General features: G+C 37.6%; 1 protein-coding gene and 2 long non-coding RNA genes across 3 annotated transcripts; 1 reads left to right on the forward strand and 2 right to left on the reverse strand.

Annotated features, from left to right (window-relative positions):
* Positions 1–268: 268 nt before the first annotated feature.
* On the reverse strand, positions 269–4038 carry LOC141617628 (uncharacterized). Its single transcript, XM_074434802.1, has 6 exons — positions 3649–4038; positions 3025–3147; positions 2030–2190; positions 1589–1826; positions 1088–1239; positions 269–995 (listed from the first exon to the last, which is right to left on the reverse strand). The coding sequence occupies exons 1-6, from the start codon at positions 4036–4038 to the stop codon at positions 269–271; spliced, it is 1791 nt and encodes a 596-aa protein (XP_074290903.1).
* A 12740-nt stretch (positions 4039–16778) lies between these two features.
* Positions 16779–20212, forward strand: LOC141623411 (uncharacterized). Its single transcript, XR_012533357.1, has 2 exons — positions 16779–17161; positions 19499–20212. It is a non-coding gene; the product is annotated as an uncharacterized LOC141623411 (long non-coding RNA).
* Positions 20213–20600: 388 nt separating this feature from the next.
* LOC141623412 (uncharacterized) lies at positions 20601–23416 on the reverse strand. Its single transcript, XR_012533358.1, has 3 exons — positions 23221–23416; positions 21241–21527; positions 20601–21152 (listed from the first exon to the last, which is right to left on the reverse strand). It is a non-coding gene; the product is annotated as an uncharacterized LOC141623412 (long non-coding RNA).
* Positions 23417–24838: the final 1422 nt, after the last annotated feature.

Raw genomic sequence — 24838 nt, forward strand, 5'->3', positions numbered from 1 at the left:
GAACAAATAGGAGCTCGATCGAAAGCTTTGAAAGGGAAGGACCACTCGATCGAGCAAGAAAACTACTCGATCGAGAGCTGTTGCATCAGTAAGCAACAGTACAGTACCTGTGCTGTACAATTCACGCATAAACTCTATTAAAATTGTTCAAACGCACACCAAACAGAAATAAAGAGTGTTAAAAGTTTCAAAAACAAACACAACAAATTACAATCGGGTTGCCTCCCGAAAAGCGCAGGTTTATGAGGTCTCGCACGACCTATAAGCGTCAAACATCACGCTCCGCCATCGCGTCGAAAAAGAGAACTTCGACGCGGCCAACAACAGCATCAGCCCCATAATAGTGCTTCACAATATGACCATTAACTTTGAAGCGATTCCCCTCGGAGTCCTCTAACTCAACCGATCCAAATTTTGTGACGCCGATCCACCGTGTACGGACCACTCCACGGACTTGACTTACCAGAAACAATCTCAACCGGACATTAAACAGTAACACCTTTTGCCCAACATGGAACTCACGGGGTACAATCCTCTTATCGTGCCAACGCTTTGTCTTCTCCTTATAAATTCGGGAGCTATCATAAGCGTTCAGCCGAAACTCCTCCAGCGCATCTAGCTGCAATAAACGCTTCTCACCACACGAGTCAGCATCATAATTAAGCTGGCGGATAGCCCACCAAGCTTTATGTTCTAGCTCAACAGGTAAATGACAAGACTTTCCATACACTAAACGATACGGTGAAGCACCGATTGGTGTCTTAAAAGCCGTCCTATAAGCCCACAACGTGTCTTCCAATTTAGCACTCCAGTCTTTCCGTGATTTAGACACTACTTTACACAATATCTCTTTAAGTTCCCTATTAGAGACCTCAACCTGTCCGCTAGTCTGAGGATGATACCCCAAACCCCTACGGTGTTTGACACCATATTTAGACAGCAAAGCAGTCAACTGCTGTTCTCTAAAATGCATACCTCTATCGCTAATGATGACCCTAGGGACACCAAAACGGGGAAAATAGTCTTATGAAACAGCTTAATCACAGTCCTGGCATCACAATTGGGAGTGGCAATCGCCTCCACCCACTTAGACACATAGTCTACAGCTACCAGAATATACTTGTTACCCTGGCTAGACGGGAATGGCCCTTGATAATCGATGCCCCATACATTGAAAATCTCAACCTCTAAAATGCCGTTCTGAGGCATCTCATGTCTCTTGGAAATGTTTCCCGTTCTCTGACAAGCATCACAGCTAGAAACAAAAACTTTAGTGTCAGCGAAAAGAGTTGGCCAATAAAAAACATTCGCAATACCTTAGCCACGGTACATGATGGACCGTGGTGTCCTCCACAAGGAGCCGAATGGCAGCCTTCTAGGATAGCTTTGGTCTCCCACTGCGGAATACACCGTCTGTAGAGTCCGTCTAGACATTCCTTAAATAAATAAGGGTCATCCCAGAAATATTGTTGTGCATCGTGTAAGAATCTCTTGCGCTGCTGATGAGATAAATCCGGTGGCGATTGCTCGATCGATGACAAAGTTAGCATAGTCGCAAACCAAGGTTCACACCATCCTTAGAATTCACAGAGGTCACGGAAAAAACATCAACGAGAAAATAAAGAGTCATCAAAGCAAAAGAATCATTAATAGGAAGAGAATCCTCCCTCTCTGTTGCGTCGGACAACGACGGATGGTCGGCTACGACATTTTTCGCTCCCTTCTTATCCTTAATCTCCAAGTCAAACTCTGTAAAAGGAGTATCCATCTCAGCAACGGGCTTAGCTTCCTTCTTGTTCGAGAAGGTGTTTTTGTTGCTGCATGATCTGTAAAAATAATAACTTTAGAACCCAACAAATACGATCTAAACTTATCTAACGCATAAACAACAGCTAAAAGCTCCTTCTCCGTGGTAGCATATTTCACTTTAGCCTCATCCAGAGTTCGGCTCGCATAATAGATCGCACTCAGCGCCTTGTCTTTCCGCTGGCCTAGCACCGCTCCTAGTGCATAATCACTGGCATCGCACATAATCTCGAAAGGCAGCTTCCAATCCGGAGGCTGGATAATGGGTGCAGAGACCAAAGCCTGCTTCAAAGTGTTAAAAGCAGAAAGACATTCATCATTAAAATCAAAAGGAGCATCCTTTAAAAGCAACTGTGTAAGCGGACGAGCAATCTTTGAGAAGTCCTTGATAAACCGACGATAAAAGCCAGCGTGACCAAGGAAACTCCTCACCCCCTTAACATTAACTGGAGGAGGTAATTGCTCGATTACTTGCACCTTTGCTTTGTCTACCTCAATACTCCTGTTGGAGACTAAGTGCCCAAGGACTACGCCCTCATTTACCATAAAATGGCACTTCTCCCAGTTTAGCACCAGATTAACCTCAATACATCGCTGCAAAACTTTATCAAGGTTAGCTAAACAATTATCAAAGTCATTCCCATAGACACTGAAGTCGTCCATAAAGACTTCCATGATAGACTCTATATACTCAGAAAAGATCCCCATCATACACCTCTGAAAGGTAGCAGGGGCATTACACAAACCAAAAGGCATCCTGCGATAAGCAAAAACACCCTTTGGACAAGTAAAAGTAGCCTTTTCCTGATCATCTGGATGAATAGGGATCTGAAAGAACCCTGAGTACCCATCCAGATAACCGAAAAACTCATGAGAGGCTAATCTCTCTATCATCTGATCAATGAAAGGAAGGGGGAAATGATCTTTCTTGGTGGCGGCATTTAATTGCCGATATTCTATACACATCCGCCACCCGGTCACTAGTCTAGTAGGTATTAGCTCATTATTTTCATTTCGGACAACTGTAGTACCTCCCTTCTTAGGTACCACCTGAACGGGACTTACCCATTTAGAATTTCCAACTGAATAAACAATACCTGCGTCGAGTAGTTTCATAACCTCAGCCGTCACAACCTCTTCCATCTTTGGATTCAGCTTCCGCTAACCCTGTCTGCAAGGTTTGTGATCATCCTCTAGCTCAATCCTGTGCATGCAGACATCAGGGCTGATGCCCTTAAGGTCATCCAACGAATATCCCATCGCCTTCCTATTTCTCTTAAGAACAGTCAATAAAGCAGTTAATTGTTCGTCGTTGAGCTTAGCACTCACAATCACTGGGAACTGCTCAGTATCATCAAGGAAAGCATACTTAAGATGAGAGGGAAGAGCCTTACGCTCGGGGACCTTTACCTCGACTGAGCACAAAGTATGTGCTAAGTTTTCTACTGTTCGGTGAACGTCGAGACAGCTCTATCTCATCATCGTGGCAATTCCAAGCAACTCCTCGACATCATCCTCGTCATCTGAAAAATCTGCACACTCATCTAGAAACATCAAAGACTCTTGCGGATCCTTAACCAAGGAATCCGACCAAAACTCGTAGCGGACTCATCAACAATATCAACGAGAATAACAAGTATCCTCTATCATTGGTCTAGACAAGGTCTCGGGCAGACTAAACGTAATCACATCATCCCCTACCTCTAGAGTCAAACGCCCGAGTTTGACATCAATAATAGCTCATTTGTACACAAAACGGTCTACCCAGAATAACGGGTACGGGTATCCTCAAAGCAATATCTAATACAATAAAGTCCACTTTGGAATAAAGAATTTGCCCACCTTGACGGGCACATCCTCTAAGATACCTAAGGGCCGTCTAACAGATCTGTCGGCCATCTGCAGGGTGATATTGGTCATTTTTAGGTGACCCAATTTAAGCTTAGAAAAGATAGAATAGGGCATGACACTGACACTAGCTCCAAGGTCACACAACGCCCTATTTATCATCACATCTCCTATAACACAAGAAATAGAGAAACTACCCGGGTCTTTCAATTTAGGGGGAGACTTTTCTGAAATTAGACTACTAGAATCTTCCATGAAAGCGACAGTAGCTGTTTCTCCAAATTCCCTCCTACGCGTAATAATATCTTTCATAAATTTTGCGTAAGGAGGTATTTGGGTAATTAACTCAGCAAAAGGAATGGTTACCTGAATATTTCTTACCATATCCGCGAATTTGCTGAATTGTCTCTCCGTCTTCGTGTCGCGCAATCGACTCGGATAAGGGACCTTGACCATAGGAAGTGGGTCCTCTTCTTTCTCTTTACCTTTATCAGTTCTTGACACCCTCGCAGCACAGGAGGGTACCCCACTACGTCCACCATTGGAATGCGTGTCCGCATGCTCAGTATCTCTCGATCGAGGCCCAGAAGTGCTAGATCGAGAGCTTTTCTTACTAACCTCTCTCGTTCGAGAGGTTTCATTGGATCGAGAGGTATCGGCTCTCGATCGAGGGATTTCTTCCTCAGCACTGGTCGATCGAGAGGTAAGTTCACTCGATCGACCACCCTTCAGCAGTTCTTTGTCATTTTGCTAAACAGTAATCCCTGCCTCGGCATTTGAACTTTCTGGAGTATGTTCTGGTCCGTCATAAGTGCGACCACTCCTCAAACTTATTGTATTTACCGGGTCTTCCTCTAAGCACATTGACTCACATTTTTCGAGCAGTTTATGGAAGGCATCTGCACCAGATTCCTGCTCAAGATGTTGTGTGTGAATGGCGGCCTTAAGATTGTACTCGGCTTGAATATTGACAGCACAAAGCTCGAAGGAAGAGCCTCCTTGCCTAAACTTCCGATAGGCTAGAACTCTCTCGGATGTAGCCATACATGAAATGGGATTGTGTCCCCATTCGCCACATCTTCCACAAATTACCTCCATAGCTAAACTATAACCTGTAAGCACAAAAAACACTCGGGCCAAGAATGAGAACTGTCTCAAGGAATAAATTCCCGGAGACAAAAGACAAACAAAGAAACTATAAAATTGCACCGCCTCCCCGGCAACGGCGCCAAAATTTGACACGGCTGTCGCAACCCTGTCAAAGATAAAACCAACAGGTCTCAACTAAATATAGCAGAGACAGTCGGGTATCGAATCCACAGGGAGATGGGAATCCTATAGTCAACTAGGTCTGTCGAAAGTAACCAAAATGGGGGGTTTGTTATTTGTTTTCTAAAAAACTACGAGCAAAGGAGAGAGTAAAAGGAACGAGAAAGAAATAAAATAGGGATGAACAAGAGAGAAGGGTACTAGGATTGTCGGTTCACCATGGCTTCTAAAGTCCGGACTAAATCATAAATGCCCTAAATTCAATCTGTGGGTAATAAACGTCACCTTTCGGTCCTTAGTTCTCCCTAGGCAATACTAGTTTAGCTTTCGCCCTAGCTAGTATAAATCCTAATGAAACGCTGCAGATCTACCCCTTTTTCAATATTTCGATCTAGGAGAAGAGGATATCGAGGCAGTTAATTGAGTGCGTCGACTCAAACAATTAAAAGATATTAAAGCAGCAGATGCATACAACTAGACTACGGGTATTTTAATTAAATCGTCCTTCCTACGCCATGGCTACCCTAAACCCTAGCAAAACGATTAGCTACTCATGATCGAAATGAGGAACAATAATAGCGAAGCAAATGACAATAGATAACATGATAAATGAAGTTGAACTGAAATTATGCGAATGATAATACCGAATTCAATGAAGGAAGAATTGAGAAATGGCGATGAAAAGTATTTCTGGTCCAAAAACTAAAGCAACAGTCTCCGTTCTACGTCTAAAAAAATGTGATCATTAGGTCTCTAGTATTCTCTGCCTATTTATAAGAAAAATAGCAAAGAAACAAAGCGTGTAAAATAACAACACAATCGATCCAAAGCCCATCAGCGCGCGGCCTCTCGATCGAGAACAGTTGAGTTCGATCGAGACCTTCACCTTTGCATTCACTCGATCGAGAACAGGATATCTCGATCGAGGGGTTCTTGACACACATGCCTCTCGATCGAGCAACTGTGGAGTTCGATCGAGAGGCCTTGACTTCTTGTGTGTTCTCCTATTCCTTTGGATGCCTTCACGCATCTCAAGACGGTAAGGTTTCACGCCGACTCTCTTAAACAAGCTTGGAGGACCACAAATAGGCTGATTTCCAGTCATTCCAGTTCGTACCTGCAAATAATGCAAAACAGACCAAAGTAGACTATTCGGGGGCATTTTTAGTGAAATACTACGAAATAAGCATAGAAATGTGTGCTAAAAAGGCCTAAAAAGGTCTATAAGAAATGCACACATCAGGTAGCTTTGAAAATGTTCAAAAGAAAGTGCAAAAAGTTGAAAGTTGTCAAGTATTGAAATGCCAAACATCAAAGAAATGCCAAAAAGAAAGTGTTCTCACATGTCAAATGCCACAAGAAATTGGGGGAATAACAACAACAAAAACAAACTCCCACATGAAACTCAATATCTATTGATCCCTTTTCCAACGAATCCACTTTTGTGCATGGTAGAGAGGGGACGACCCTTCTTCTTGTCTAGGCAAGAAGGGGAATTCCGCGATCCTCCAGTGTTTCTAACACCATAGGGAGTCTACTCTTGATGAAAGCATTTAACGATTGAGGACAAAGGTACCCTAGCTTGACACAATTTGGAGGTGATTTATTGGTATCCTTCTAGGCTTAGTAGTTTGAAGAAACCGTATCTATGATGGAGTGTGTACCCTTATATTGCTTCCCTTGTATATAATTTCTGCCACTTAGATGAGGAAAGTGGCTATTCATTTTTATAGATGCATCCATTACTTGCTTTTGCGTGCTTAATGCTTGGATGTGTCGCCATTTTGGCAAGCCCCACCTTGCCTTGCAAGAAGGCATCCTACCTCATGGTTGTCATGTTGTGAGTTGAAGGGGTGGAGTGAGACCCGATAATTGTCTCATATCGGCTATATTAGTAGGTTAGTTTAAATAAAGGTCCTAGTTGTAGTCACCTCTTTACTCGGGACGAGCAAAGGTTCGGTTTGGGGATGTTTGATATGACTCATATTTGAGCACATTTAGTCCCCGAATTAACCTCGTTCCTATGCTTTATAGCACATAATTGAGTCATTTATTATCTTTAGTTTCCCATTTTTCATATTCTTTGAGGTTTTGTCCCCTTTGGTAGGAAAGGAGTGCTAACCTTGCATCTATGAGGCAAAATGGAGCTAAATTGATCGCATCTAATGACCAAGCATTAAAGAGAAGACAATACTAGGAGGCCTATGTAGATAATAAAGTAAAATAGGCAATGATGAAAGGATCCTTGCATCCCCGAATTGATCCTTGCGGATTGTGAAGGAGGAAAAGAAGAGTAGCTGACTGCCCAGGGATCCGAGCGGATCAGACACGATCCGGGCGTCTCCCATCATCAACATCCGGGCGTCTCGTGCCCACGACGAGCGTCCCGCAGTACAAAGATCCGAGCGTCTTCCAGGCAATCCGCTCGGATCGCAAGTCAGAGAGCCCGTGCCACAGCTCAAGACGCACGGATCGTGGCAGGACTAGCACATGGATATGTTCATTTCCTTCGAGAGGAGCATTTCCTCAACATTTCTTATGGGTCTTAATAGTCATTTAAGCCCTTAGTAACCCTAATCTTGGTACCTAATCTTTAGTATAAATACCCCTTTGTACTACCTAGATTAGGATCAAACTTGAATTAAGTTTTAATCAAGTTGTAATCATCCTTTAATGTTCTCTTAATCCATCCTTAATCTTACAATTAATTCTTAATCAAGTTATAATACAGTATTAATCTTTCCTTAATTTCTCTATTGTTCTTCATTTATTTTGGGTAATTAGAAGATTATTTGGGTTTATTTGGAGGATTTACAACCTTCCATCAATCATCAAGTAATTCTATTATTCTTTACTTTATTATTTGGAATCATCTTCATAGGTATAATTCTCTCTTAACCTTGTTTAATTAATGTTTATCACTTTCATTTATTCATCATGTTTTGCCTTGTTAGTATGATTGACAACCTTATTAGCATGTTGAACTTGATAATGAGTGAGTAGTTTCCTTAACTAGGGTTAATGGGGAATTAGGGGAAACCAACATGGGGATTGATTCATGCTTAATCTAATATGTTTTCATAATTAATTTGTTTGCTTGTTGTGATTTCAACTTATCCACATGTTATGTTTGATGAAATACGAGCCTATGAATCCTTACATTTTTTACCCATCACCTATCTTTTGAATGAGACTTGTAAGCTTATACACCAACTCGAGTCTCATTAGACCATGCATATAGTTGAATAGGAAGGACTAAGTCGACTTGTAGGTGTTGTACAATCTAATCGATTCGGCTCCGGGACCCAAACCTTCTTAGGGATTGTAAGCTTATACACCAACTCGATCCCATCACAATAATAAGTGCTTGCATCTAGTAGAGAACATGTTTGTATGAACTCATGACACCCTAGTGCCTTTAATCAATTATTTACACCCCTTTTAATCATCTTGCTTGTTGTTATTACTTTACTTTTATATTGTTGATTAGTTTAGTTGATCTCCTATCTCAACCCAAATTGTGACACCCTAAGACACAACCATTTGCAATTGAAAATCCTACATCAATACCCGTCCCTTGGGATCCGACCTTTATTGCCTCTTTGCTAAGAGTAGTTTGTAAAGTTATAAATATTGTTTTGGTTGGTAACTTTTGACGACGAGTTTTAACCGGACCAAGTACCTTGTGATGTGATGACTCCTTGGCTACCGTTTATTCCAAGGTGACCTTTGAAACCATGCAACCATCTTCCACTTCTATCATCATTTTTGTCAACAAAAAAGAAATGGGCACAAAAATCTCAATTTGAGTTCAAGTACCAAAATGAAAAACAAGAAGTTTGCACAAATTTGAATCAAAGAAAAGAGGAGTACAAAAATAAGGACTCCTATGCTTCAAATAAAATCACCCTTGTTACAAATTGGGGTGACTTTGAAAATGTTCAAAAAAATGCAAAGGTTGAAAATTGTCAAGTATCAAATTGCCAAATATCAAAGAAATGGCAAAGAAAACTGTTCTCAAAAATGTCAAATGCCACAAGAAATTGGGGGGAATAACAAAACCAAAAGCAAACTCCCACTATGAAACTCAAAAGCATATTAATCCATTTTTCCATTGAACCCACTTTTGTGCATGGTAGAGAGGGGACGACCCTTCTTCTTGTCTAGGCAAGAGGGGGAATTTCGCGATCCTACAGTGTTTCTAACATCATAGGGAGTCTACTCTTGACGAAAGCATTTAGCAATTGAGGATAAAGGTACCCTAACTTGACACAACTTGGAGGTGATTTATTGGTATCCTTCTACACTTATTAACTTGAAGAAACCATATCAATAATGGAGTGTGTACCCTTAGATTGCTTCCCTACTAGATAATTTCCACCACTTAAATGAGGAAAGTGGCTATTCATTTTTGTAGATGCAACTATTACTTGTTTTGTGTGTTTAATGATTTGATGCATCGCCATTTTGGCAAGCCCCACCTTGCCTTGCAAGAAAGCACCCTACCTCATGGATGCCTTGTTGTGAGTTGAAGGGGCGGAGTGAGACCAACTAATTGTCTCATATCGGCTATATTAGTAGGTTAGTTTAAATAAAGGTCATAGTTTTAGTCACCTCTTTACTCGGGACGAGCAAAGGTTCGGTTTGGGGATGTTTGATGTGACTCATATTTGAGCACATTTAGTCCCCGAATTAACCTCGTTCCCATACTTTCTAGGATATATTAGGGTCATTCCTTATCTTTAGTTTCCCATTTTGCATATTCTTTGAGGTTTTGTGTCCTTGGTAGGAGAGGATTGCTAACCTTGCATTTATGGAGCGAAATGGAGCTAAATGGATCGCATCTAATGACCAAGCATCGAAGAGGAGGCCGACACTAGAGGCCTAAGCAAGTAAATAAAGTGAAACGGGCAATGATGAAAAGATCCTTGCATCCCCAACACAATCCCTGCGGATTGTTAAGGAGCCAAACAAGAGACGGATCCTGTGCCACGATCTGAGCGGCTTGAGCTCAGGACGAGCGTACCAGAGCTCGATCCGAGCGTTCCGACTGCCAGCCCGAGCGGATCTTCTTACAGGACATGCCGTGCTGCAGGTGAGGACGAGCGGATTCTTGTGGGAGTTGCAGTATGATCCGCGCATGTCCCTCGGGAGTTGCAATTCCTCAAGCTTCTCTTAGGGTCTTAATAGTCATTTAAACCCTTAGTAACCCTAATCCTTGTACTTAATTTTAGTATAAATACCCCATTATACTACCTAGATTATAAACAACTCTTAATCAAGCTTTAATCAATCCTTAATCATCTCTTAATTTAGTTGTAATACACATTTCTATATTAATCATATCTTTATCTTTCATTAATCTCTTAATTGTTCTTAATTCTATTTGGGTAATTAGAAGTTTATTTGGGTTTATTGGAGGATTGACAACCTTCCATCATTCATAAAGTACTTCTATTATTCTTTGCTTTATTATTTGGATCATCTCAAATAGGTATAATCTCTTTTTACCCTTGTTTAATTATTGTTAATCACATCATTTATTCGTCATGTTTTGCTTTGTTAGGATGATTGACAACCTTATTAGCATGCTAAACTTGATCATGAGTGAGTAGTCCTTTAGCTAGGGTTAATGGGGAATTAGGGGAAACAAACATGGGAATTGATCTATGCTTAATCTAATATGTTTTCATAATTAATTTGCTTGCTTGTTGTGATTTCAACGTATGCACATGTGATGTTTGATGAAATAGGAGCCTATTAATCCTTCCATTTTTTACCCATCTCTTATCTTTTCAATGAGGCTTGTAAGACATAAACCAACTCGAGCCTCATTAGACCATGCATAGAGTTGAATAGGAGGAGACTAAGTCGACTTGTAGGTGTTGTACAGTCTAGACGACTCGGCTCCGGGACCTAAATCTTCCTAGGGATTGTAAGATATACACTAACTCGATCCCATCACAACAATAAGTGCTTGCATCTATTTGAGAACATGTTTGTATAATCTATTTCCATGAATCCCCTATGAACCCATGACACCCTAGTGCTTTTAATCAATTGTTACAACCCCTTTATTTGCTTTACTTTGTTTTCATTCATCTTGTTAATTAGTTTAGACTACATCTCATCACAACCCATAATTTGTGACACCCTAAGACATAGTTACTTACAATTGAAAATCCTGCATCAATACCCATTCCTTGGGATCCAACCTTTACTTGCCTCTTTACTAAGAGTAGTTTGTGAAGTTATAAATATTGTTTCTGTTGGTTGCTTTTGACGACGAGTTTTAACCGGACCAGTTTTGGGTTGTTGTTGCAGGAAAGAATAGTCGAGGTTGTTGTGTTTCGATTGTGGGTGTAGGTTGTTGTTGCATCCGAGGTCGGGGTGTGGGTGGTTGTGGGCATGGGTTGTTGTGTCTCAGATCTGGAAAGGGTGGGGATGGTGGAGGTCGGGATGGTGTGCGTGAGGGAGAGTGGTGGTGATGGTCGGGGTGGTAGTCGGGGTGGTGGTAGTCGGGTTGTTTCAGATCTGGAAATAGCCAGGTGTGCGTGAGGGAGAGACGCGGTGGGTGGAGACGAGGGAGGTCGGGATTGTGGTGGTTTCTGGTGGTGAGAATGGTAGTCGGGTGGTGAGTGTGGTGACAGATCTGGCGGTTCGGGTTGGAGAGGAAGGAGGGATGGTGCGTGGTGGTGGTGTATGGTCGTGTGTGTTGTTTGGTGGTGTGTGTTGGCCGACGGAGGAGAGGGTGAGGGTGGTGCGTAGTGGGTCGTGGGCGGCGGTGGTGAAGGAGGTCAGGGGTGGGGTGGTGGTGGCGGACAGGTCGGGGTAGGGTGGGGTAGTCGTTGGGGGGTGAGAATGAGAGGAGTGAATTTTTTTTTTTTGGTTTTTTGGTTTTTTGGTTTTTAGAGAGATGAGATGAATGATATTTGTGTGATAGAAGAGAGGAGTGAGTGGAAAAAGAGGGCTTATATAGTGAAATTAGGGGTTTGATTAGTGATGGTAGTGAGGGAAAGTGATTAATTAGCATTAATCTCCTCCTTTTAGCATTAATCCCTTCCTTTTTCCCTTCAATCTCAGTCTTTCATCTCCCTCATCCAAGAGCCCTAAAGAGGACTTATGGACTCAAGGAATTGGGGTGGACTCATTAGATCTCATATATATATATATATATATATATATATATATATATATATATATATATATATATATATATATATATATATATATATATATATATATATATATATATATATATATATATATATATATATATATATATATATATATATATATATATATTCCATCCGGTGAGTCCATATATCTTAGGTGAGTCTGTCCTTTCATTTCAGACCATTAGATGAATAAGATCTAACGGCTGTAGTTAGGCGCGAGATAATAAGGGCAAGATTGTCAAATTATCCACCAGTATATAAACTTACAAGTTGGAAAGCCCGTGCGATGCACGGGGCTCCTGTTAGGATTATCTGTAAAAATATATTCTTAAGTTGATAAAAAAGTTCTACTATGTTATCATCGATGGAAAAAAAGTCGTGATTGGTATAGATGATAACCGATGAATTATTAGTGCTTTTAGTATAAAACTTTTGCCATCAATTAGTATAACATCAAATGACATAGTTATAGTATGTCGCTAGCTTTTTCAGTGTTACAGGCACAACCGGTTTTTAAGTAGATACAAAACGCTTTCTTTATAAACATGGTGGAGTTCACCAATATGAACCCTTAATAACGGAGACATATCTTTATGAGTTTTGTAAATTATTTTACAACTACGTAAAACTGAATGATGTTACAAAAAACATCAGGTATCATAATTATATATATTTAGTGCGTTGAGAAAAAATGTTAGATCTCTTATAACATAATTTTACCTTGACTATTTACAATTAAGAGTATTTGTTCCTTATAGACATCACGCAATATTTCTTGTTCTATTACATAGAATGCACGACACCTAGTAGTATTATATGTGACAATATCAGTTAGTAGTTTATGTCATTTTTTTATAATAGTTGGGTTACCAATTTAGTTTAATAATGTCAGTTAGTAGTATACTCCCTCTGTCTCGGTCATTTGTTGTCCTTTTTCATTTTGGAGTGTCTCAGTCATTTGTTGTCCTCTCTATTTTAAAAATGAATTTGATGAGTAATTTGATAATTCACACTCAATTTATTCCACTTGTCATTTAGTAATTGTCCCCTCCCATTTCCTTGGTCTTTGTGCCAAAACCAAAGGATAAAAAATGACCGGGACAGAGGGAGTATATTTTATGGCACAGCTGAAAACGTTATTTTACGTTACCATGGTCTGCTAATAGAAAACTATTAAATTTAACAAAAAGTCAAATTATGCTAAAAATGGAAGCAAACAAAATTTCGGGGGTTGATTTAGATGAGAACAGATTAATCACCAGTTCCTATTACAAAAAAGCAACGAAAGCGTTGTGACATTTGGTATCAGTTGTATACTAACATTCAGAGATATAATTGGATTATAGAGTTACCGTTGTTATTGTCTTAGCACCATCTATTTTTTTATCGAAATAGTCTTTGACTACTTATCCTTAAAAACTTCATGCAAAATATATAATACGACATCTTAATTTGGTAGATTATGAAAACTTCTTTGCGAACAATGTCCTTCTTGTGGCCTTGATACATTTGGTCTCTATCATCGATGTAGAACCTTAATCTCTCGAATGACGTTGTTCTTGAAACTACGTAAAGCTGACCATTAATAAAAATTAGTTTCGGCAGGTAAATTTGAACATGATTTAGTGACTGTCCCTAACTCTAGTTTATTGTTATGGCGCAGCATTAACGCGGGCAAACAATGACACGACACGAAAACATGACAGTAATTCGATACGAAATTAACGGGTTTGGGTTGACATTTAACGACCCATTTATGTAAGCGGGTCGACACGAACACGACACGAGATTTAATTGGGCTAGGTTTGGGTTGGGCACTCTACACACGAACCCGACACGAATATCCTATTTACTAAACTAATCACAAATTTTCTTGATACTCACATAAATATACTTACACTTTCCAAATATGACATGACACGAAAACACGACACGAAATTAACGGGTTAGGGTTGAGGTTTGAGATTTGTTGACCTATTAATGTAACTTGATCGACACGAACAAGACACGAGATTTAATTGGGTCGGGTTTGGGTTGAAGAATCCGTGACCTGTTTAAACGTGACACCTGAACCCGACACGACCTGCTCTGTTTGTCACGTCTACGGAGCAAGGCCTCTACGTATATTGTCTGTGCTTAAGAATGAAAAGAATCTTTGTATATGAGGATGAAGTCATTACTATCCTCGGGTTGAGGACTTTTTGCCGACTTTGGAACCCGTAAGTATCTTCCCTTCTACTATGAATTTTCTAGGGCGATTGATAATAAGACAGGTCCTGTTATACCACACTTGGTTGAGCATACAATTATCAGTTATATTAAAAAAATTCATGATATATACTCTCTCTCCCCTTCTTAAACTCTTTCACCTTGCTTCTTAGAGGTCAAACTTTTATAATTTTGACCATTAATATGTCGAAAATCATGATCAAACTTTCGCATTAACAATTGTGTAGAAGCAATTACGGAAGATCATTGCAAAGTGGCTGAAATACATTTAGTATGAAATTCCTAAAAGATAATGAATCTTACTCCCAAAGTCTACACCAACTAAAATACCCGACCAAATCTCGCATAATGAAAACAAAAGCGACGCCTAAAAGTAAGGATGTCAAATGGGGGATAAGACATGATGAATGTCAGGCCTTCTCATACCCGTATTTAATAGAAAAATTACATGTCCCTACTTGTCGCAAGTAAAAAATTTCAAAACCATAACCGCTTCAACTTTGGGAGATCTTAAAATAGTTTCGTTCCATTTAAATGTCATATAGTCGTCTATTCTATAACTTTCTCAAATAATCCTGATATTATTTTACCCATATATAACACCCATAATTGGCACAATTTAAAATTCAGTTTGAGTCTAAAACTTTATTTATATTCGCTAGATCCAAGACAAATGAGATATAGTTGGACACTTGTGATAGATTTTCCTTTTTGATCAAATTATTTTACTTTTTTCTTATTGTAGAGCTAACAATAATTTTTATTCTTATGTAGAAAGTTAACATTTATTTTGAACCAATTACTTATTTATTATGTTCCTCATGATTTTGGAGTATATATGTACCTTGTGTTACAATGTCTAATTGCTAATATTTATTCTGAACCAATAACTATAATGAAAATTATAAAATTAAAAATGGAACTTAAGATCAACTACTAACAATAGGGTCAAAAATACGTAAACATTAGCAAAAAAAAAAACATCAAGAAGTAATTAATTAGATATGAGGAAGGTCGGGAGATCATGAAAAATCTCATATTTAGGCTTTATTTCAAAGAAATTAGCTATTGAGCAAAATTTCATTAATTTTAATTTTTTTGTAAATATTTGATAGATAAACTATTTACCAAAATAAGAGTAGCATGTGAGAAATAAGTTACCTGTTTTTTTTATTCATTCAATTTATAATATTAAATATAGAGAACTTATTATGTTCTTTTATATCATTTTACCAAAAAAACAGCTACCTTTCGGTTAGTTTGCCAAACATTTTTGGCTTAATCAATTAAATTATCACCTCTTCATTTTCAATTACCTTTTAAGCAACATTTTTAGGTTTTAGTTAACTTTTCAGTTAGTATGACAAACGAAATTTAAGATATAGTAGAATTAATTATATTTTACTCCCTTTTGAAATCCACATTTTAAAAATTACTCCCTTTTGATTTTTTTTTGCTAAAATCACTCCTTAAGTTGCATTTTTTTTTTCTTTCTAAAATTGCTCCAAACTTCAATTTAAGTGACTTATTTTCTCTGTTTTTGAACTCTCCATCCATTTTTCTACATAGTTATACCTTCAAAGTATATAAATTGGCTAAGGCGCAAACAGAATAAGTTCAAAAACAGACGAAATAAGTCACTTAAATTGGAGTTTTGAAGTAATTTTAGGAAGAAATACAACTTGTGAGTAATTTTAGCAAAAAAATAAAAAGGGAGTAATTTTAAAAGTGTGAATTTCAAAAGGAAGTAAAATCTAATTAACTCGATATAGTATATGAATAATTAATATATACCATATAATTAATTACATTGTGTATTTTGAGTATCACCTACCCGAATAATCTTATTAAAATAAATTTAATCTACTTATATTAGGATAACTTTATTAAAATATTAAGAAATCTACTTTTATTAGGATAATTTTATTAAATTTGTTTCGAAATCTACTCTTGTTAGGAATTCTAAAAAAGTTAACTCTCTAATATCGCTCGAAAAGTTTATGCTTCATACATATGTATTGATTCCATGACAACATCTTCTATTTAACACATTAATTTTCTCTCTATACTACTCATTCTTTCTGATTTTTCCTCTTTCACCAGCCTCATATGAACCAATAACCCCAATTAATCAAAATCAAGAACAATAAACCCTAATTCACATGTATTTATCTATCATGAAGTTTTTCAACAATGGAGATTGGTGATGTTACAAGCTATATACCATATAATTAATTACATTGTGTATTTTGAGTATCACCTACCCGAATAATCTTATTAAAATAAATTTAATCTACTTATATTAGGATAACTTTATTAAAATATTAAGAAATCTACTTTTATTAGCATAATTTTATTAAATTTGTTTCAAATCTACTTGTTAGGAATTTAAAAAAGTCAACTCTAATATCATTTTCGAAAAGTTTTCTCGCTTCATACATATGTATTGATTCCATGACAACATCTTCTATTTAACACATTAATTTTCTCTCTATACTACTCATTCTTTCTGATTTTTCCTCTTTCACCAGCCTCATATGAACCAATAACCCCAATTAATCAAAATCAAGAACAATAAACCCTAATTCACATGTATTTATCTATCATGAAGTTCTTCAACAATGGAGATTGGTGATGTTACAAGCTAAAAATTACGATCTCCGCCATGTCAATCGTGCACTTTTCATTCGTCGCGTTCGGCGTCACCGTCACCGTCTTCGATGCTCAACCACCACGTCGTGTGTTCTCTCTCGAATTCCTCTATCGCGGATGAACTTCTTGAACCTTCAAGATTCATCCAGTTTGTGACCTCAATGTTTCCTCCGTATAAGGTTTTGATTCGATTTTGTAGATTTTATTTTGTACTAGCTGTTTTGGTTCATTATATGTAGAATACTGCTACCTTTGGTGACTTTTTATTCTGTGATTGAGTATCTGTATAAAATTAGGTCAAAGTTAAAATTAAAAAAAGGATTAAAATTCATCATATTTATATGCGTTGATAGGTTTATTGTAGGATTTGTAAGATGTTCAAGTTCAGCTATTGTTAACTGTTGGAATTTTGGCAGCGGAAGTATTGTGAACCCGATATTCTCAACATGGATGATTTTATTTATATTTTGAATGTGTGATATTACATGATATTTGGGGAGACGATGTTGGTGAGACCTATAAGCTCCTTTGTTAGAGACTTAGAGCTCATGGACTACACCCCTCAAATGATCCTAGCATGTCTATTTATAGTCCAACTATGTCGGCTAAGTTGGATCTTATACAACTTCTACACATCTCTAGGATTTTCTATAACACATACATTAGATATTTCTATGGATACTTCTAGACTTGGTTATATCTTGATTTTTCAAGATTAATCTTTAACACTCCCCCTTAATCTTGAAAAATCTTGTTTATTTGAACTCAGAAAATTATTGATTGTAGTAGCTCCCCCTTGATCTTGAATTTCCTCATGTCTCGATTTTGTAGCATCGTTCTTGCACCCGGTTGATTTTGACTGCTCCTTCCTCCGTGGCTTCCCTTTGTTTGCTGATGTTGTAATCTTCCCTTAGCTTGATTGCTTGTGAGAATTTTTCGTTTGTCCCATTTTCTTGTTGGGTCGGTGTCCTTATTTTTTTTGTTTGGGTTTGTCGGGTTTATGTCCTTTGTTTTCGGGGTCTCAATGTATCGCCCCATGATTTTTTTTGGGTTGACATTTTTTTTTTGTCACCCTTGTTTAATTTTGGGTTAGCCCCATGTGCTACCCTCCCTTGTTTAATTTTGGGTTAGCCTCGTGTGCTACCCTCCCTGGTTTAATTTCGGGTTAGCCTCGTGTGCTACCCTCCCTGGTTTAATTTCGGGTTAGCCTCGTGTGCTACCCTCCTCGGATTAGCTCTTTTGCTATCCAAATTTCGTGGTAACCTTTTTTTTTGTTACCCTTGTCGGGTCAGTTTTCCTTTTTTTTTACTGCCCGGATTTCGGGTTAGCATTTTTGTTTTTGCTACCCTATTGCTTTGAATAAAATGTTCCGGCTCATGTCCGTCAACAATTTCACTCGGACGTTTTTGCCCTTTTTTTTTATGTGTTGGGAAGAGTATTGTTTGATGAGTCGGAAGCAAATAAGTTTTTTTTGTGTGTGATATTTTTTTTTGATGGATCGGAGGAGGTAGGATCGTAATATCATCGCCCAGATTTGATAACCATGGGCTCTGATACCATGTTGGAATTTTGGCAGCGGAAGTATTGTGAACCCGATATTCTCAACATGGATGATTTTATTTATATTTTGAATGTGTGATATTACATGATATTTGGGGAGACGATGTTGGTGAGACCTATAAGCTCCTTTGTTAGAGACTTAGAGCTCATGGACTACACCCCTCAAATGATCCTAGCATGTCTATTTATAGTCCAACTATGTCGGCTAAGTTGGATCTTATACAACTTCTACACATCTCTAGGATTTTCTATAACACATACATTAGATATTTCTATGGATACTTCTAGACTTGGTTATATCTTGATTTTTCAAGATTAATCTTTAACATTAACTTGATGATTTTGCAATTGTTGTGGTGAGATGAATGAAATTTTGCTACATCAAGATAGAATTTTTGTTTTGAATCACATTCTAATTTGTAACAATGCTTTTTTAATAGATAGTTGTATAATAGATATTATTCCACGAACTCGCTATGGAATAGTTGTATATATTTTCCCTTCTGAGCAAAGCTCGGCAGACGTGGTCACTTGTTTTAGTGATAGGAAGTTCATGAGCAAATTGCATGACTTAGTAACATGCAATTTCTGTTAAAATAAAATAAAAAGATTACAATTCATCATGACTTGCTACGGAATCGTTGTATGTTGTATAATGATCAGTGTTTTGTGTTACTGTAATAGTGTTACGATAATATTAATCCCAGTGTTACAATGGTTTAATTATGTTAAAGGAACAATGTACTTCGTCATTATGTTACTATAATGTACATTTGTGTTACTGTAATACTAGTTGTTTATTTTGGTTGATATTAACTGCAATTGATTCTTATTTCTTTCTATGTAGCTCTCATTTGGCAACATGGTAGTAATGGTAAAGTTTGCTTAAGACATTCTTCTCATTATGTCCAAAACATTTTTGCATTGACTGTTTTTGTCCTTGATCTGACTCACAGGTCTCAATTTAACATGGCTGGTGATTTTGCGTGGTTACAAATATTGCATATTACTTAGGTTGCGATACTCATTTGACGAGAACCCAAATGTTTCCCTTTTCGGTATGCAAGGAAGCCACACACGAAGGTCGAGCTTGCTGGTCGAGAATTGATGATTGGGAGAAATGCAAACATAAGGTGGCTCGTTCCGTTGAGCTGCATGAATGTCCTTAAGTCGATATATTCCAAGGTAGGTTGGGATTAGTTGCTGATAACATTCAAAGAGCTTTGCATCTTTGGCTTCAACGTCTAAGAGATAGCATTGTTGGACTTCTCGGAAGATCCTTAATCGCATGCTGAAATTAGTGGGATGCCGGTAGTTCATATCTGGACATGGACCTAAGGACATCGTTGGAGAAAGAGGTTCAATATAAGTGATGTAAGCTATCAGAACTGAGGAGATAAGAGGTTTCTCTATCCTCGACGATACCAAATAATGGGTGGTAATTTTTTTTTAAAAAAAACTCGTCGTAATTTATGTTGTTGGTGAAGTTAGTTGTTAAAATCTTGTAAGAGCAGTCCAAAGTGGATATAATGCAAATTTGTGTACTGGAATCGTGTAAAGCTTCATCTTATATGATCATTTATTGTTGATTTAGAGTTCTGAACTAAACCTCTAAGTCTTGTTATTAAAACACTTATTATTGTAATACTGATAATTTAACATTGTTACTATACCAGTTATTATTACAACTGTGTTACTTTAACATTGTTACTTTTTTTCTTCATTGTTTTAATAGTGTTACTATAACATTTTTCCTGTATTTTCATTATAGTAACATTGTTACTATAATGTCTGTAACTTGGTTACAGTAATATTGTTACGGTTGCAGTGTTTATGTAATATTGTTATGGTAATAGTGTTACTCTAACATTGTTATGGTAATAGTGTTACTCTAACATTGTTATTGTAACGTGTTACTCTTTGAAAAAAATCTCGACAACATAAATTTAGATATAAAAAAAATTATAAATCATGAAAAAATAATTTCTTCAAAATTTTGTGACTTGTAGACAAACGCTATCAAGGTAGTATATGCTTTAAACTGGCATGGACATAAAATTTTGAGAGGTTTGTACTCAATAATCAGGCACAAACTTACGTTATACTCCGCTAAATAATAAAATCAAAAATAGTAACAATGTTACAATACCAAAAGTAACAATGTTACTATAACAGTGTTACTATAACCGTGTCACTGTAACAGTCTCACTATAAAAGTGTCACTGTAACATTGTTATTGAAATATTGTCATTAAGAGAAGAAGCTACAAAGATGTGTCACGCATTCCTACATTACCAAGTCAATCTTGGTCCCCCAATAGATGAAGATGAACCTTTACTAGTCTGCAATAGCTGCCGCGTCTCTAGCTTTGTTCATTGGCGGCCAGCCGAACAATTTAGACATGCCTATCGACTGGTCTCTTCTCTGGAACAAATGTGGTCAACCCTGCCCAAGATACTAAAGGACAACCTTTTATTCTGCTCCGGTCGACTTCCTTCGTCTACTTCTTCAAAGGATAAGTCTTCACAAGCATAAATTCTACTTTTACGGCACGGACTGACATTCTGTTTCCCAATAGGCAGTGGGTTCTGCTCTACCTAGTGCTACATCCTTCACAACAACAAGCACAACCTAGTCCAAGTTAATTGCAGTCCATGAAAAAGCAGCAAAACAATCAGATTGCTAGCATGTCCAGTACCTCTTCAATCTCTCAAAAACATTTGCAGAACCAACAACCGCAGCACCAAGGAGGTGATGCTAGTAATGTCCAGAACCCGGCCAAATCAGATGCTATCTTGCATAACTTTCAAGGGACTAGTGGTCAGGATATCGGTGGCGAGGACAACCCATCAAGTGATGATAGTCGGAACCGGCCCAGCATGAGTTTCTATGGCCCAAACTTTCCTATGCCCTTCCATTCACCTAATTTTGCGCTGCCACCTTCATAACTTGGTGGTGGTAGTGCTACCAGTGGTCTCGGAGTCCCTAAAAATAATCATGGTGACAATAAGAGCCAACAACAACAACAATCGTAAAAAGTAGCAATATTGAATGCTTCTCATTTATTGTAATGTTTTATTACTGAGACACTGTTACCAGCGGCGGATTTGTGGGGGGGGAAGTGGGGGCACGTGCCCTCACGTGACGGAAAAAAAAAAGAAAAAAAAAACTAAAAATTTATGTTTAAATATTTAGAGCGCCTATTTTTAGCATGATGATGCTCTTGATTTGGTGGTAAGAGGCTTATAAACTTTCCTGATGGTCTCGTGTTCGAATCTCACTATGGTTAGGTTTGGCTTATTTCTTTTGTATGTTCAAAGTTAGATTTAATTAATTGAATTTCAAAATGATGCTACAAGGGTTCGAACCTGGGACGTTAGGCTAGTATATTCAATGATTGTCCAACACACCAATTGCATACTAATATTGTTTGTTAAGCATATATATTTCTATATCTATAGAATTATACACTTTTAGAAGTAGTTCCATGTAAAATTTCCCACTGTCTTATAAATAAAGATTATGGTACTCTTTGGTTAATTTTTTTTACTATTTTCACGACGATAATATATGAAATTGAAGGAGTCTCTCGAATTTTTTTTACACAGGACCCCCAATTCTACCGCCGAAAATGGATATTCCCTCTAAAATAATGCACTTGGGCTTGTTGGTATTTGGTTTAGCCGTTTAGGGTTTGTTGATATATTTTTTCTTTACGATTATATTATTATGTATTGACGATGAAAAAATTGTAATGTATAAAAGTTGTCCGCAAATTTTTTTTTTTGGGTGTGCCCCCCTTTAGTCAAATCCTGCATCCGCCACTGACTGTTACTTTAACATTGTATCATAAGGTTTGTTTGTAACACCATTAATGTAATGTTTTTATAGCACCATTACTTTAACATTGCATCACGAGGCGACTCAGAGTAGCACTGTTAGTGTAACACGGTTATTCTAATATTTTTACTGTAAAACTACTAGTTTAAAATTGTATCAAGGGGCAAGTTAGAGTAGCGTTGTTATTGTAACATCGCTATATTAACATTTTTATTGTAACATTGTTACGCTAATATTGTATCACAAGGTGTCGTATTGTTAGTATAACAGTGTTATTGTGAGTTCATAAGATCTCCAAAAATTCAATAGTTGGAGATAGCTCCTACAAGTCATTGGAGCAACAATAGTTAGTCTACTAAGTACCACTCATTATGCTATAGAATAACACCAGCACTTCATTCATTTGAAAAATACCATTCAGGCTATGAAAGAACATTATACGTTATCAAAGTTGTACTAGTTTCTATGCTATCACACCTGGATCATTTGAGAAATTTTATTTTATAAATTTAGAAATTCGAGCAGTAATATCAAGAGCACACAAAATCGTGTGTGAACACAGATCAATAAAAATGAGATAATCAATCATATAATGTACACACAGAATCGAGTGTGACATAAAAATGATGTTATAACAAAGAGTAAAACTCAGAAAATGATGAATATTAACATAAACGTCTTGATTAAGCAATAAAATAGCACATAATTACTCAAACTTAAATCAAACAACATTAACATAACTAAATCTCAAATATCAGAATAATCACGTATAATCACACAATATAACTTCAAAATTGGACATAAGAACTAAAACTAATAAAAATAGTGTTGATTTTACCTCTTATTTTTGCTGTAACTATGAAATGATCAAATTCGTGATTAATCGATTTCGATTGGACTTTGTACACTTCTCGTGATTTTTGCAAACTTTTTCGTTGATTGTTTTGAGATTTTTTTCCGTTGATTTTAGGGGTTTTGGTAGGGAGAGAATGAAAGAGGTGAAATCTGATTATTTGTCATGTTTGGTTTTGGGTAGGGAAGTCTAACTTCGACGTGGGTCAATGTAAAGCGTTAGATCTCGCATCATTCAATGGCCTATAATTACAGGACGGACTCATGCTGGACTCACCGGATGCGCTCTCTCTCTCTATAAATATATATATATATATATATATATATATATATATATATATATATATATATATATATATATATATATATATATATATATATATATATATATATATATACTCCTCCATTCAACTCCACTTTGCAACTAACTTTGGTTTTTACGGATATTAAGGAGGCGGATTAAAAAAAGTATTAAAAGTACATGGGGAAAGAGAAAGAAGAGGTTAAAAATATTAAAAACACATAAAGGTGGAGTTTTATGGTGGGTTAGTGTGGGGTTTGGGTGGCATTTTTTGTAAATAAAGATTTTCAATAAGGATAGAATTGTCATTTTTTTAGCCAAATAAGGAAACCTGTAAAGTGGAGTTGAATGGACGGAAATGGAATACATGTAAAGTGGAGTTGAATGGAGGGAGTATATATAGAATTGAGATCAAATGAGTCCTCCTTATTAAGGTGAGTCCTTGAGTTCTAATCTAAGCCTTTAGATCTAAAAATTTGATGGCTAAGATTAGAGCAAAATAATAGAGGACTGAGATATAAAAACTAGAAAACCCTAAACTCTCCTCACAATTCACTACCTCACAAACACACTATTTCTCACTTCTCTCTCTTTCTCTCATCTTCTCTCTCTCCCTCCGATTTTCATCCACCTACTCCGACTGCCGCCACCAATGCCGCCCCTCACGCACACAAGCCCACTACTGCCGCTATTCACACATCAGACACCAACCGACACCTCCTCTTCGTCACCACCCGACACCTCCTCTTCTGCCTCCATCTTGCCGCCTCTCTCCCTTCTCCCTTTTCTTTTTTCTTTTTCAGATCTGAGAAATAAGTTGGTTAGTGGTGGTGGGTCATGTGTGCGGCTGGTGCGTGGTTGGAGATGCGGTGGGTATTGGTGGTTCCGCCCCTCTCTCCCTTCTCCTTTCTTTTTTTTTTTGGTCAGATCTTGGTGGTGGTGAGTGGCGCTGTTTGGTGTCGGTGGTGTTTGTCTTTTTTTTTTCCAGATTTCCTTTTTTTTTTGGTTTGTTGTTGGTGGTGGCCAGAGGTGTGGTGGTTGCCATGGGTGGGTATGGGTTAGAAGGGTGGTTGTCGTTTTACTTTTTATTTTGGGGGTTGTTGGTCGGGGTGGTCAGATTTATCTTTTTTTTTTTTTTTTTACAGATCTATTTTTTTTATACAGATTTATGTCGTGGGAGTGTTGGTTAGAGGCGGTGGTGGTGGTGTCGTGGTCATGTGTCAGGCGGTTGAAGGAGGTGTGGGTGGTTATTAGTATAAAGTTTCAGTGGTATTTTTTTTTGATAAGGTAAGGAAATTAGGAT

This window comes from Silene latifolia, chromosome X (genome assembly GCF_048544455.1).
Source record: "Silene latifolia isolate original U9 population chromosome X, ASM4854445v1, whole genome shotgun sequence".
Lineage (NCBI taxonomy): Eukaryota > Viridiplantae > Streptophyta > Magnoliopsida > Caryophyllales > Caryophyllaceae > Silene > Silene latifolia.

Bases quoted from the DNA above. Each gene is read 5' to 3' on its own strand.
- LOC141617628 (XM_074434802.1), bottom strand. From the start codon at position 4,038: ATGGTAAGAAATATTCAGGTAACCATTCCTTTTGCTGAGTTAATTACC. The intron at 2,191-3,024 runs GTCTGCATGCAC...CGGTTTATCAAG, and splicing joins TTAAGGGCATCAGCCCTGAT to GACTTCTCAAAGATTGCTCG. The intron at 1,240-1,588 runs GTGAATTCTAAG...GATGCTTGTCAG, and splicing joins ATGTTTTTTCCGTGACCTCT to AGAACGGGAAACATTTCCAA.